We start from the raw sequence: 14093 nt of genomic DNA on the forward strand, positions 1-14093 counted from the left end.
TGGATAATTGAGTGACGTCATGGGATTTCCTGGTATACACTGTGACGGCGCAATCGATACCCGGGATCGATAATGAAAATACGCGTTTTGATTGATGTGTTGTTGAGCGGGAAAAGTGGATCTCTGAAGGTAAGGTTTTTATTTCTTTGTAATGATTGATATCCTAACATATTTACAAACGGATATAATGTTTATACGATTGTCACTGAGTTTGCCTTCAATTTTGCCGTCCGACGTATCATGGACCTACATAATATAAGCTACAGCTTTGCAGCTACCCCGGGCCCCATTGACAAGCTGACGCCATGCACCTGAGCAACTCGCCTCTGTCTCCATATCTTGCCAAGAGTGACTGTGACTCATTGGCTGACAGGCGCCTAGGCGGAACGTCGCGATTTCATGGTTCGCTTCCCGGCTAATCAATGTCCCTCAGATCCTCTCGAATTGGAAGAACTGCACATGCACGGGCTCAGTTTAGGTGGCTACTTCCGCATCCACCGTCCACGTTAGCGAGCGTGTGAAATCTACATAGGCGATCACGGTGAGTGACTGAGTGTTTGGGCAGTTTGAAGTGTGCTAAAGTATGCGCAGGTGTCGATCGTCATCCTTTTCCTACTCCTAGGACGGTAGCTTGCGACTTCAGTAGCTTGGCGGATTTTTTCTGTCCCGATTTCTGCAGAAACTTCTCATTGAGAATAAGATATATACCGGCATCAATGATGAAACATGCCACTGTATTTATTGTTAGGTCACAATCATAGAATTTTGTGTTCGTAAACAAAAAATCACTGAAGTCATACAAAAATAGAAGACTATAAACTTTTATGATTTTAAGTATTTATTATCACGTTCATTCAGTACAATAGGCCAGAATTTTGTGTAGCAAGGGATCTGAAATCTGAAATTCAGACTATGAAAGGAGACAAGGAAAGTTCGCCATCTTTGTGCACGTGATGTTGCCCGCTATACCAGGTCATGATGGTCTAAATTCTAAATATTTGCTTTTTTTGAAGACTTTTTGAAGTCGTCGTAATGTCAGACCAGTCAGACCCCAGTATTGAGATCAGAAGGAGAATTGGTGCGTCCGTGAAGTCCACGTCACCTGAAACGGTAAGTTCAAATATCTTATATCTCTAGACTTTCATCAGTCCTGACGTATGCTTCAAATCAAATCAGTCTTTTTATAAATTGCAATGAATAAAGTATGTTGCCACGATTCAGAAGCTGTACTTTTTATCAGACCCACCAATTTATGAAAGCTCAGTCAAGCCTGTGAACAAAGTGGTGGGGCTATGAGAGGGTATATAGCTATATTACAAACTGTAAATTCCTCTGCAGCCAAGCTTAGTGAACTGTTATGTACAAAATATTTTTATTCATTCAGTTATTTATGTGTTTACTCAGCTTTGTGTACAGAAAGTCAGACTAGGGTTCTGCTGTGACCCCTGTGACCTGGAATCTACCATGTTGGAAAAGGGTGGGCTGACTATACTATGAGGGTGACCACAACCAGTTCTGTGGATGTCAATAACAGTCCCTCTTCGAGAATTGTTGACACATCGGTTACACATTATATGGGCGGGTCCATGCATGGTGTTTCATTTTTCTGTTGACTCAAAGAATCCTAACATAACTGCACTTTGCTTTTTCAACTTTCTGCCATAGCAAAGAAGAAAATTTAGTTTTTAAATCTTTTGAACATCATTCAGCAATTCTCGAAGTCTATTTGGGGTCCAATATAGTTGCCAGGTAACATTTTCCAATTTATCACTTTTTTAATGACACCATGACAATCATGTTGTGAATTTTGAAAATTGTTGGTGGCTTATCAATTTTTCCTGGACCTTCCAGGATTCATTTTCATTTTAAAGGACTTTCATGGATTTCCTTTGAACATACAGATCTTGCCTTGTTTCGTAACTCTTTCTGTATTCAATGCTCATTGTCAAAGCATGGCACCAAACTTATCTTTTTTTTCCCACACTTTAATAAATAACAAGAAACTATCAGCATTTAAAAGAACACACATTTCAGTGGAAAAGCATAGATATTGGTTCTCTCACCAATTTTAATATGGTACAGTTACAGGGGTCACAGCAGATCACAAGTATAGTGCAGTGGTACTGGAGTTCCCACATCATAAGCTTCTGGATTATTACTTCCCAAAAACTTATTCACTTGCAACTGTTCAACACTGGCTAAATTACTGAGTCAGCAAACAATTTTGTTTTTCCATGGAAAACTTTTTCATCGATCAATGGGAATATGCCATATGTTAATTTCTCCATTTCTGGCCTGGCACACTGTCAATCACATGTTGCCCGCTTTTCATAAAAGTCTTTAATTCCCAGTCCAATCATTGCAATCAGAGACTGAAACTGAAAGATTTAACCCTTTGAGCACTGTAATTTTTTCCTGCCAAAATTTTAGTGCAACATTTTACCAATTTTTATGAATTTTTCTGTAATTTTTAAGATAATTTTGGACCAAATGAACATTTTATTTCATTCACTACAGTTTTTTCTCAAAATTTTGGCAAAAATCTGGGGGAAAAATTGGCTTGGATTTATTTTATAAAGGGGACAAAAAATAGCGTTTGGCATTCAAAGGGTTAAATTGTTGTTCAAACTTTCCTCGTAGAAACTTTAAACATTGATCCTATTTTTAAAATTTTCTTTACTAGGGGACCTGTATAGCAGTAGTTTTAAATGATAGTTTTGCTTCTTTTGTTTTCTACATTGATTGCAAGTCCTTGTTCTACTCCCAAGAGCATGTTGAAACAACTATGTAGTTTGTCAACACAGCATCTATAGTGTGAAATGCACTGTTATTGTTTATATTTGAATCTAGTCTGAACCAGATTTGACTTCACAACAATAGCAAAGCAGTTTACATATGTACTGGCTGAGTTGACAAGCTAAATACTGTGTATTTCAACATGCCAAATGGGAGTAGAACAAGAAACTGTACTTGACATTAAAACAGAACTAGCGAAACAATAAATCATGAAAATTACAGCTACTAGCTGTTTAAGCTGTTCTTTTTCAAACCAAAAATAAAAGTCAGGGAATCACAATACAAAGTTTGGTATTAGAGAAACAAAAAACTGAACATTTTCTGCTATTTGAAATACAAAATGGCTGCTATCCTTTTCTTTGCTTTATCATAGTCTATTGCTCTATAGGGGAAAAACTGAATTTAAAAAAAAACGTGTTCAATTTTCACAAAAACAAGACTGTCTGCAAAAATTCATTTATTCCTCAAGTTTCAAAATGAGTCTACAAGAGCAGCAGATAAGAAAAGAATTGTAAAAATTTTAGAGTCCAATCTGTCTCCAAGGCATTCCTCCATAAGTTAAGTCTGAGGTAACAGTACTTTTAATCTATAATTGTCACTCATTCCAGGACGTCGGCGATAAAACAGCAAGTGCCGCATCAGGTGAAAACACGGAAGCTGATGAAACAGCAGTGGACAGTCCATCACCTGTTGAAGAAGTCAAAAGAGAAGATGGTGTCAATATCAAGGATAAAGACCTTACAAGTTCAACGGTCAGTTCTAGTTCTAACAGCAAAGCACAAGCACCAACCGATGGAACCCAGCCCCCGCTGCCTAGACCGCACGCATCAAGGAGCTCTACCTACGCCAACACGAAGACTGTAGCACAGGGTTTCCTGAACATGTCTCTGCTGTCGGCCAACGCAGGGCAGTTGAAGACCGTGCTCATCCACGGCCAGGACAGTGACTTCTACTACATGTTACTTGGTATGATTATAACGTCCATGGTGCTGCAGCTTGTTGTCAGCATAATTCTGGCGCTCAAGGTGAGTCTACCCACAGGGTTCAGTTTGTCAGGCTGATAATTCTCCGTGTTGGTGATCTACAGCAGTATAACTAATGGAAGGGCATAGGGTGGGCAATCAACAGATACGGTTTTCCATGAAATAATTTTTCAGAGATAATGACAAGGTAGCTATAGATTCACCCTGACAGAGTTCAAGCTTCTGTTTAACTTCTAAAAACCTCAACTACAGTAACGCTCAATAACCTTTCTTGGTATTATTTTTTTTTATTCATGTTATAGTATTTCATCGACTTTGAAGATGAAAACGTTGATGAAGAAGAGAAAGAGAGGGCAATAATGTACAACAATGTTGCCACGGTGATTGTGATGTTTGTGAGTGCCCTCAATGTCATTATATCAGTTTTCAGCGGATGACGACAATGTTTAACTACTCTACATGCCGCTGAATAGAGGCTCTCAGAGAAGCAACAGTACTTTATTTGGATTGATAGACCATGCTGGTATTCCAGTTACAAGCAGGACTTGACAAGGAGGCCCTCTAGAGGTGGAAATGACATATTGAGCAAAATCTTCATTACAGGCAGCTCAAAAAGAGAACTTTCACACTCTGAGTTCTGTGCAGATCATTGATTTAGCATATCCGATTTTAATAGGTATTTCTATTAAAATGGAAGTATTTGTCCTTAAATTACCAGTGTTTTGAAATAAGTGTTATTAATACTTTATGTAATTAACATTTTAAAGTGAATTTTAGCCAACTTGCGTGAACCGGTTTCTGAACAATTTTTTTAATTTGGCAGTATCTCTCCGCAGAAGTACCAAATTATTGATATGCAAATTGAAGTGTGTGGGAAATAGTACTTCCTGTAAGAGAGCAGTATTTGTACATTCCAGAAGATTCCAGTTTTTGGGGCTTAAGCCATTTTATAAATGTGTGATTTACATTTTTTAGGGATTTTTTGCCAAGTTGCGTGAGCTTGGTTCAGGAAAATGTTAATAATTAGAGTATTAAAAAAGACACAGATATATTAGTGGTGCTGTAGTTGCCTTTTCTCTATGAGGCAGCAACCTCAGTTTTAGATCTCAGTTTCTGATAGTGCCATCAAAAGTTTGTGCACATTTCATCGTCACTAAGTCAATCGAGTCTTAGCCGTACCACTACAGTCACTTAAGTGGCAGATGGACTCATTGAATTTCTTCCATGTACAAGAAATCACATGTATCTGATGTAACTGTTTTACGCATGCTCTTGAAGTTTTGCGTTATTTTAAAAATAGTCTCCTGATGTCAAGTGACAGCTGTATCTTTATAGTCCAAACTAGAATTAGTTTATCAATTGCCTATTTTAATCAGTGTTTTCAGTAGGCTGGGCTAACAGTTTGTCAACATTTCAGGGAAGAGAAGAAAATGGTTGTTTTCTTGAACAAAATAATGAAGATACCTAATTTCTGCGGTTGTTCCTTTGTGGTGCCGATATGAATATTTTAGCATATTCTGGTAATTGTGAAAACTACTGAGCAAAGGCAATCTTTCTTTGTGCCAGGCAATGGTAAATATTCATTTCTGTATATTGTAAACTGAAGAGCTGCTCGTATGATACCCATCCTTTCTCTGCCAGTGAGGGCGCTCTACAGAACCGGTCCTTCACTGGTAGCTGTCACTGTTTACGGTAAAAAAAAAGGTAGCTGTCACATTTTTTGTGTCATAGGTTTTGTCATGTGGCTTTGATGTGCCGAGAATCAGCACATGAGAGATGATAACAAAAGCAGAACTGAAAATAGTTTGTTGTTTTCCCTGTGAGTTTAACTGAGATGTGAAGCGTATGATACCATTTCGCCCAATTGTCGGAGACAAATCCTTTCAGAGATAACCTGGTTAAAGCTGTAGGTCTCCATGAACATTGAGTGTAACGAAAATGTCTATATGACCGGTGTCAAAGGTGAATAATGCTACTCGTCTAGTGTCTACTGTGTCTAGACGTGTGGCGTGACTGAAAATATCAAAGGTGGATGTTATGTATTTACAGTACACAAGTCCAGTACTATTTATGTAATAGTTAGAGTCCTAGTACTAGAATGGGATCCCAGCTCGAAGCCTACGTTAACTGAAAATGAAACCAGATTGTAACAGAATGACAAAGTTAAAACCATCTCTTCCAAGACTCTTTGAATAGACATGTCATTTGGCCAATTATGAACGCCTATACTAAGCAGTGGTCTAAATATTAGATTTGGAAATATCACAAAATTTTACACAATTTAATGTTATTATCTTGAATTTAAATTGTTACATTTTAAAGGTTGTGTTCCATCAGTGTAAGATCATAGTCAAATGAATATTTAATGTTGATAATGACTGATTATTTGCTGGCATATGTGAAACATTTCTAAGCAAATTTAGCATTTTATGGTTTTGTATTGACTGATGTTTAGTTAGATTTAACCACTGAGACCAGAAGAATACTTAAAAAAAACCCAATCGTGATTTTATGTTTTAAATAATTGACGAAGTGATTTTGAAACTAAATGATTGTTAGGTGTTAAAGTGTAGATTTTGTCATAAACAGTAGAGGGGGTCTTCCCCCCTCTACTGTCTATGATTTAATGATATGTGTTTTACAGTGGTGTTACCAGTTGTCTTACCTAATCAGATAAATGAAGCACTTATAATGTGCATACCATTGTAGCAAACTTCAGAGTAAATGATGAGGTAAATAGCTGCCTTGCTTTAACCCTTTGAGCGCCAAAGTCTATTTTTGTCCCCTTTATAAAATAAACCCCAGTCAATTTTTCTCAAATTTTGCCAAAATTTTGAGAAAAAACTGTAGCAAATGAAATGTGATGTCCATTTGGTCAAAAATTATCAAAAAATTACAGAAAAATTCATAAAAATTGGTAAAATTTTGCACTAAAATTTTGGCGGGAGAAAATTACAGCGCTCAAAGGGTTAAGGTAGTACATGCCTCAAATTGAAAGACTGAAACTTGCTCAAACTTCAACTTCTATGGGAAAACGTTAGACCACTCTCTTTTGTAATCAAGAATAAAAATCAAGGGAGCCCCCCCAAAAAGGGAAACACACACAACTGTACAGAAAGGCCATTTCTATACAATGCACATTCTTTTTCTGGGCCCTTTGATGACAACTTTGCACAGGCTTGACTGTGCTTTCCCTCCAAGTTTCCTTTGAAGTCCTATATTAAACCTGCCTGCAGTGCTTTTCAAAGATAAAATTGGCAAAGAGAGTCCGATGTTGACACTGTATCTGTCTATTTCTGTAGCATTTATCCCACGTAAGTTTTCAATAAGTAGCTGGATCAGCTGACAAGACAGTTGCCATGAAGATACTAATATAGGTGTAGAAAAAGTTTCTTGTACCATTTTTTAATTTTTCTCTTTGATAAATGTGCCACAGTGATACAGACTCATCTTCAACATATTTTGAAGCAAATTGTACATATCACTGATTAGGTAGCAAATTTGTGTATCTTAAACATTGAAGGGGGTTTAACTGAATAAAAGTATATAAATTTTAAAGTGGAGGAGATTTCTACAACATGAATAATTATCTTTTTCATAGAAATTAGGTATACTTTGTTTTTTTGTTTTATTTTGACCAGCCCAAATAATTTATGATCTGTTACTAGTAACTTCCACTTACTTCAACCAAAAGCATTGTACACAAGGACTCCATCGATTTGAAGATGAATCATAAAGATAATTGTGAAAAGTCACAAGTAATAGGGCTTAAATATTCACATATTTCATTCTACATAGAATAGTAGCCAAGCCTCTTATATGATGTTATCCGTAACATCAGTTACATTTAAACTATCACCCTGTTTAGTTTCTTTTAACCCTTTCTTAACAATGGTTTGGCCCAAACTCGTCGTCATCAAGGGGGAGTATAGACCTGATTACAGGAATGGACTGCAGAGTGGTAGGGATGAACAGGTTAAAAAGACTGTCCAGAATTTATATTTTTTACTAATTCGTATTGATGGGGTTTTCACAGTATTGTTTTTGAAATGAACAATATTTCGAGATTTTTGTCATAATATGTTTATAATTTATATGACTCAATAATTGTTTAACATTAATTGTACATTGTTCTCTGTCTTTAGACAAATACCCCCTATCTGAGGTATTATAATTGTCTGGTGAATGAATATTTTTTTCCTAGGAATATGAATTTGTTTTAACCTCAAAACCTGGCAGAAGTTCAGTGACCCTGTAGCTTTTTACTGTAAACACGATTGGAACTAATTTGGGATAATTTGATTTTCATATTTTTCAAATTTCTCAAAAATGTTGTGTGCCCTATAGCTGAATGTTGCGATATTACAAATTACTCATAAAAACAAGTGTGCAACTTAAAAAGAAAAGTAGATGAGCTTATATTTGTAGATCAAAGAGACATCACTTCACGATCCAATTATCTCAAATTAGTTCCAATCGTGTTTGTATCCAAACTCCAATCGACCCCTAAGTTACTGGTGATTAATGCAAAACGTGGGTGTTGGATAAAACGCTCATTACAGGCATTTTAATAAAATTATTTGTTTGCCGTCCACGTCCTGATAGCTTTTCAGAGATAATTAAGAAAACAAAACACAATGTTAACACTATTACAAATAAAAATATTATTCTGCCAAAGGATATCAAATAAAAATTGAGTTTATGTTAATACACGTGTTTTTGTCTGTGTTTGTGTTTTTCCCTGGATGGCTGATAGGTTTTCAAAAATCGAGGACGGCAAACAAATAATTTTCTTTAAATGCCCTAACTTTCACTTTTGCAACATAGTGTTCTCGATCAATTTGGCACATTTTAGCATGTACTCCTTCTCATCGTTATTAAATTATTCATCGTTCAAAATAAAATACTCCTTCATTCCCTTCGCGATATTTGAGTAAACTTACACAAAGGTTTGCATGAACGTGCTGACTTTAATCACGGTCTTTTGTTGAGTGACCGTGCTTTATGGTGGTATTTACTATTCCCAAGTGAGTTTATAGGGATCGATTACGACAAATGGCTTTGCGCTTTTCTCAAGCCTCCGATTTAAACCACCAAAGTGACCAATAGTCCCGTGAAATAAACATGCGCTTGTGTCAATCACAGACCCTCCACTACTACCATATGTCGATGCAGTGGCGATTTTCAGTGACGTGATCGTGCGAAAGAGGCGCAAATCTAACACCTGACCGTGTCCACTGAAGATCTAGAATGTCCCAGGGAATGTCGACGCTCAGTACGCCATATTTCATCGACATAACACATAAATTTACGCCCGGAAGCATTGTGGAGCCGATCTTCATGACGTGTATATCAGAGAATTTTACCACAAAGTTTTTCCATGACTTTTAAATTTCCACTCGATCATTTCAACGAACATGCATACTTGGCGATTAAACGTCATTGTTTTTTTATTGGGTCAAGCTGTTACATGTTCAGTCGTTTTCAATAAAACAACGGCTCACCGAAAGCTCTCACAGTTGACAACAATGGAGTGCTACTTGATTTGGTGAATAAAGGTTGTATCTCGGCTTCGTAATTGCTTCCAAATTGCCCCATTTGAGAGTAATTTTCTCAACCTAATTACACAGCTATAAAAGCGCTCGTTACACCGTCAAGTTGCCAAGAGTTTCCCTTGTACTGCGAACGCAGTTCTACTTATTTCAGCTTGCAGTGATCATGAACTGCAAGGGACCAAGTAAACGAAAAGAAAATGTTCCTGAGTGTTGTCATTTTTTCCTTCTGTAGACGTTCATTTGACATTTCAAAACATGCTTGGCGAAGAATGAAACCACCTGTTTCTCACCAAGGCTTATATGGTCAGTCTTGTGTTCAGCTTCTATAGAAGTATGCCGCCGCTCAAATTCTGCACTGGAATACCAGTATTCGAATCCACACACAAAATTCAAGAAAACGACGTTTTACTTAATGTTGGTTCTACATGCACTGCCGTGCACTACTCAGAGTGGTTTGAGTGTATTAATCATGAAAGTAAAATATTTATTTAAAACATTTGTATCTCCAGGTTTCATTGTAGCCCAGGCAATTATCGGAATCAACCTGAACCGAAATGTAAGGTACGTTTGGCCAGGGTCATTAAAATACACCGGCCTCTATAATGTAACGCAATGCTCCTGCCGCCTCTCCTGGGAATTAAGTTACGCGCGTTCTTTTGATATTCCTACCGCTGCACTCCAATTTTACGAACAGGTATTGAAACGAAACCAAAATTCTTAAGTGGTTCACCGTTGCACGTCCCGTATACATGCTCGTTTTACAGTGAACTGGCGAAACGCTAGCTTGTAATATAGCACGGTATGATACCACGCGGCCCACTGAATGATAGGGGGCGTGCTCTATAACCCAGAACGTTTTACTTGGGATCGAAGCACGGATTAGGGCGGGGGTATGTACAGCCACAGTCATGCCTGAGAAGAATTGTCTTTCCAGGCATATGTACACAGAGCGGAATAGACCACAGGTGACTGTGGTACAGCAAAGTCATACATGTAATTTCTACGGTATGTTTTTGTGAACCGCCTATAGCGCCTAAGTAGTAGTCCAGTACCTTATGCCGGAGTATTTTTGTCTTCGGATATTTTTGGTCTTCGCCCATACGAAGGCCAAAGCGGAGAATAAGGTCCAGGCTACCTAAGTAGCGGTTTCAATGCAAACATGTACAAAGACGAACCATGTTATCCCCAATAGTTTCCACTCTCCACCCAGCAGTCTTCGATTCTATCTGATCGTTTTGCCCCCCCCCCCCTTTCCAGGGATAACCATTTGCACATGAATAGATGAAAGCTACCATCAATGTTTGTGTACGTCCGACCTCTTACCTATTAGAAAGGTTTGCAATCCTTAACATGTCAGCGACCTCTGCTCTGTTTTGTTAGACGTGGTCATGTGTTTGTACACAAAGGACGTTGATATCGAACTGGCCCATTTGTCCTCTTGACCTACACATTCATGTTTTTGTACACAAAAACGACGATTCTACAAGTATGACGTTACCGCTCCAAAGCTCAGATAACTACCACAATATGGTTTTCTCGTTCAGTCATTCGTTTAGAGTCAATCAACCTACAGGATAAATAGACCGGCTTCAAATTTGATTGAATCACAGTCCCGCCACTCAGTGGAGGGACTGTGATTGAATCGAAACTAAAGATCGACCTCTCTTATCTCTATCGGATTCACGTCATGTCTTTGAATACGTTAATCTACTATTTTCATCGACGAGATTCCGCGCTTACAGGGTGAACCTTGGTCTCAGCTCTCGTAAATATATTTTCCCGCCAACGCATAAAGATTTACAACTTTGTTTTGAGCCGCGTACGTATAAGTTTAGGTGTACACAACGTGCCATTCGTACAGAACGCAAAGTATGTCGGTCTCATACAAACCCGTAAATATACTCTTTGGGTAAACTATTTTATGTAAGGGGTGCAGAAAAGCAGTGTATTTCGGCCTCTGTTGTGATAACTTCTTGCAGGTGTTAGCTTGAACATGGACCTACCACGGAAGCTTCAGGTGCAGCCAACGAACAATGCACTTTTAAAAAGGTCCTTACAATGATAAGATATATTGTGCACGACAAATAATGTGAACTGACTAATTTTAAGTCAAGAGGGTAATTTATTAGCTGTTCATGATTTGCCCTCCCACAAAATTTTTCGACTTACCCTCCCACACTCAAACTTCATTTTTACCCACTCCTCACTTATTTTTGCCTGTTTCCCCTCCCCACTGTGAATTTTTGAAGCTCCCTCACCCTGTGGCGAAAAAAACTTGCCAATTTCCCCTGCCCTGGAAACAATTCCCCTCAAAAAGTTTTTCGCCAAGCCCTGTCCCCAGGACAATCAACCGATATCCGCCCTGCCCTACAAAAAAACTAAAATTTGCTCCCCTACCACCTAAAAACATGTCCCCTGCCCTAGCAAAATTAAAATTTCCCCTGCCCTCAAAAATTGCTCCTGGAATAGCTTTTTCGATGAATAGCTCCGTTGGCTGCACCTGAAGCTTCTGTGATAGATTCCATATGGTTTGAAGCTTTCTTTTAGTTCAGCAGAGACATGGATAACGTTTTACGAATCTAGCTGTGACTTGTTCGACTTACGGAAGGAGATGCAACCCTCTCGCGACGATGGTCGAGTCAGATACATGTACACACCTTTCCCGCCAACATTCGGTTCTGAACGCGAAGAACAAATTTTTAAATTCTTAAAGTATGTCAAAGCCACAGACATCTCTCATCGACAAACGAACTGTGTGAATTGCTTTTTCTATGGTGTGTATACCTGGCTGTAATCGCAGTCCTGATGATGTGTGCGCCAGCTGTATGTAGGTATGTGTGGACAGTGTAAAACCTAAAGAGATCATATTGTTGTACAGGCATGGAGCTACCAAAAGCTCCATGGTACAGGAGAGACCCTTCGCGGTATACGCGGTAATCGGACACGAACGCAATAAATGCTGATGAAGCCTAGATGCACGTACAAATTTCGGCCCTTTCGAACAACTCCGTTAAGTTAATGAGTCCATGCGACATGAAAATTCGTAACCCAACTCAATTGTGATATGTCAAAATGAACGTTTCGGGGCTCTGCGTGGTGAAGGATTTCTAATAAAGTGTTCCCGCCTAACACCCACGCAAACGTTCAGATCATCCAACACATTTACTAGTATTTCGTAAAATCATCAGTTGACTGCGTGGATCGAAGGTTCTTGCCCTTCGTGTAAGAATGCATTGGTTACTGGTAAGTTTAATAGTTCTAAGATGTCTATACATTCAACGGTCCCTGGTATCACTTTACGCGCCAAAATTCCAGGGCAAGCCTTAACCTGACCTAACGTCCAGAAATGCCGTTCACTTTCAGAGCCAGAAAATCGGTCCGAGGGCAAAGATTGTGTAAAATTGCCAGTGAGTATTTTGCAAGTTACCACACGCTGTGTGACCCAGTGGAGCGAAACACCGTCATGTCGAGCTTCAAACTTCTGTCATTCCACAGTTACCAGTTCTTTTATTTACGACATGGTTATGCAGATTTTCACATGTCAAATCTCCTTCACGTCAGCAACCAGTGTCGTTTAAACCGTCGCTTGCCGTCCCCACTACAAATGTTCACTACTCGTCTTGGGGTACGAACTTTTAATATTTTGGTCGTGTTATACCGAACGACACCATCACGGCAAGTTCATTCCAGGCCTGAGGCAACTCAACATGATTTTGCCAGGACAGAGGGCCATTGTTCTCTTTGTTTACATCAATGAAGTTTCACCTAGTTTCAGGTCAAGGTGACTGTTATCGCCATATTTATGACGTCCCGCATTAAGATCAGGTATAACAAGTTTTCTCCACTACATGCCCGAGGAAATTAGGTCGGTCAGTGGGAATGTTGGCTTTTTTGATCGCATGATTCAAAGTACACAGCAAAATTTTATAGATTTTTACGAAATTGGAGATGTAGGATTGGCGGCTGTAAAACTACTACAAGTGGATTCAGTGGCACGGAACATTACTACACTTCACCGTTGATATACACTGTGTACAATATCAAATTGTTGTAAATCGTTCGACTTCCCAGACCTGCATTCAAACGTTCAACAAGGGCGCTTTGTGATAATTGTAAACAAGTCATGGGAAATATGTATAGGCCTAGTAACGGTCATAACGGTTCAATTCAAAATAAACAGCACGTCAAAATTTCCAATTCGTCTACACAATATGTATAAGAATGATTCCGTACAACTTTTACAGGATCCGAAGTCTTGCTTACGCTGCGCGCTGCCGGCTTTGAGTGAGAAAGCTGAACTCGATACATATATGTGCCGTTGCTCTGGCCCTCTTGAGCGTGCATGCCGACACCGTAAACACATGTCTGGCCTGCCGAAAGTCCCAGTCATCTTTTACAAATCATGCATGGCTGCCAATAGCCTCGTCGTTTTTGTCTTTATTCCCAATATAGATTTCGATTTGACAACAATAGTGATCATCAGACGATAGAAAATAAATACAATAACTGACTGAAATACATAGAACACGATAGCAAAGCAATAAAATATATAATTTTGCTCCATTGCACTGAGACTTAAGTCAGAACAATCTTGTTGGCTAGCAGTAAATCATACATTCACCTTATCCATAGTCTAGCTACATCCACGTACACTTTAAAAAAACATGGGAATTTTTCAATCGTGACGTCATTTGAAACAACCATTGTGACGGGCACTACTGCGCCTGCGGCCGAATCCAAGCATTTACAGTGCTGGACG

General features: G+C 38.7%; 1 protein-coding gene and 1 long non-coding RNA gene across 3 annotated transcripts in view; one reads left to right on the forward strand and one right to left on the reverse strand.

The window, feature by feature from the left end:
- LOC139133203 (ninjurin-2-like) lies at positions 1–5582 on the forward strand. Of its 2 annotated transcripts, none has more exons than XM_070699642.1 (4): positions 1–129; positions 1014–1110; positions 3405–3821; positions 4082–5582. In XM_070699642.1, exons 2-4 carry the CDS (start codon positions 1033–1035, stop codon positions 4214–4216), a joined length of 630 nt encoding a protein of 209 aa, XP_070555743.1. In that variant the 5' UTR covers positions 1–129; positions 1014–1032; the 3' UTR covers positions 4217–5582. The 2 variants fall into 2 exon arrangements, with proteins under 2 accessions (XP_070555743.1, XP_070555744.1); XM_070699643.1 differs by lacking the exon at positions 1–129 and adding an exon at positions 276–541.
- The window catches only part of LOC139133205 (uncharacterized), a 20970-nt gene continuing 10113 nt past the window's right edge, over positions 3237–14093 (reverse strand). Inside the window, exon 2 of the long non-coding RNA XR_011552547.1 lies at positions 3237–3483. This is a non-coding gene — a long non-coding RNA (uncharacterized lncRNA). The remainder of the gene's footprint in view (positions 3484–14093) is intronic.

Source organism: Ptychodera flava, chromosome 5 (genome assembly GCF_041260155.1).
Source record: "Ptychodera flava strain L36383 chromosome 5, AS_Pfla_20210202, whole genome shotgun sequence".
Classification (NCBI taxonomy): domain Eukaryota; kingdom Metazoa; phylum Hemichordata; class Enteropneusta; family Ptychoderidae; genus Ptychodera; species Ptychodera flava.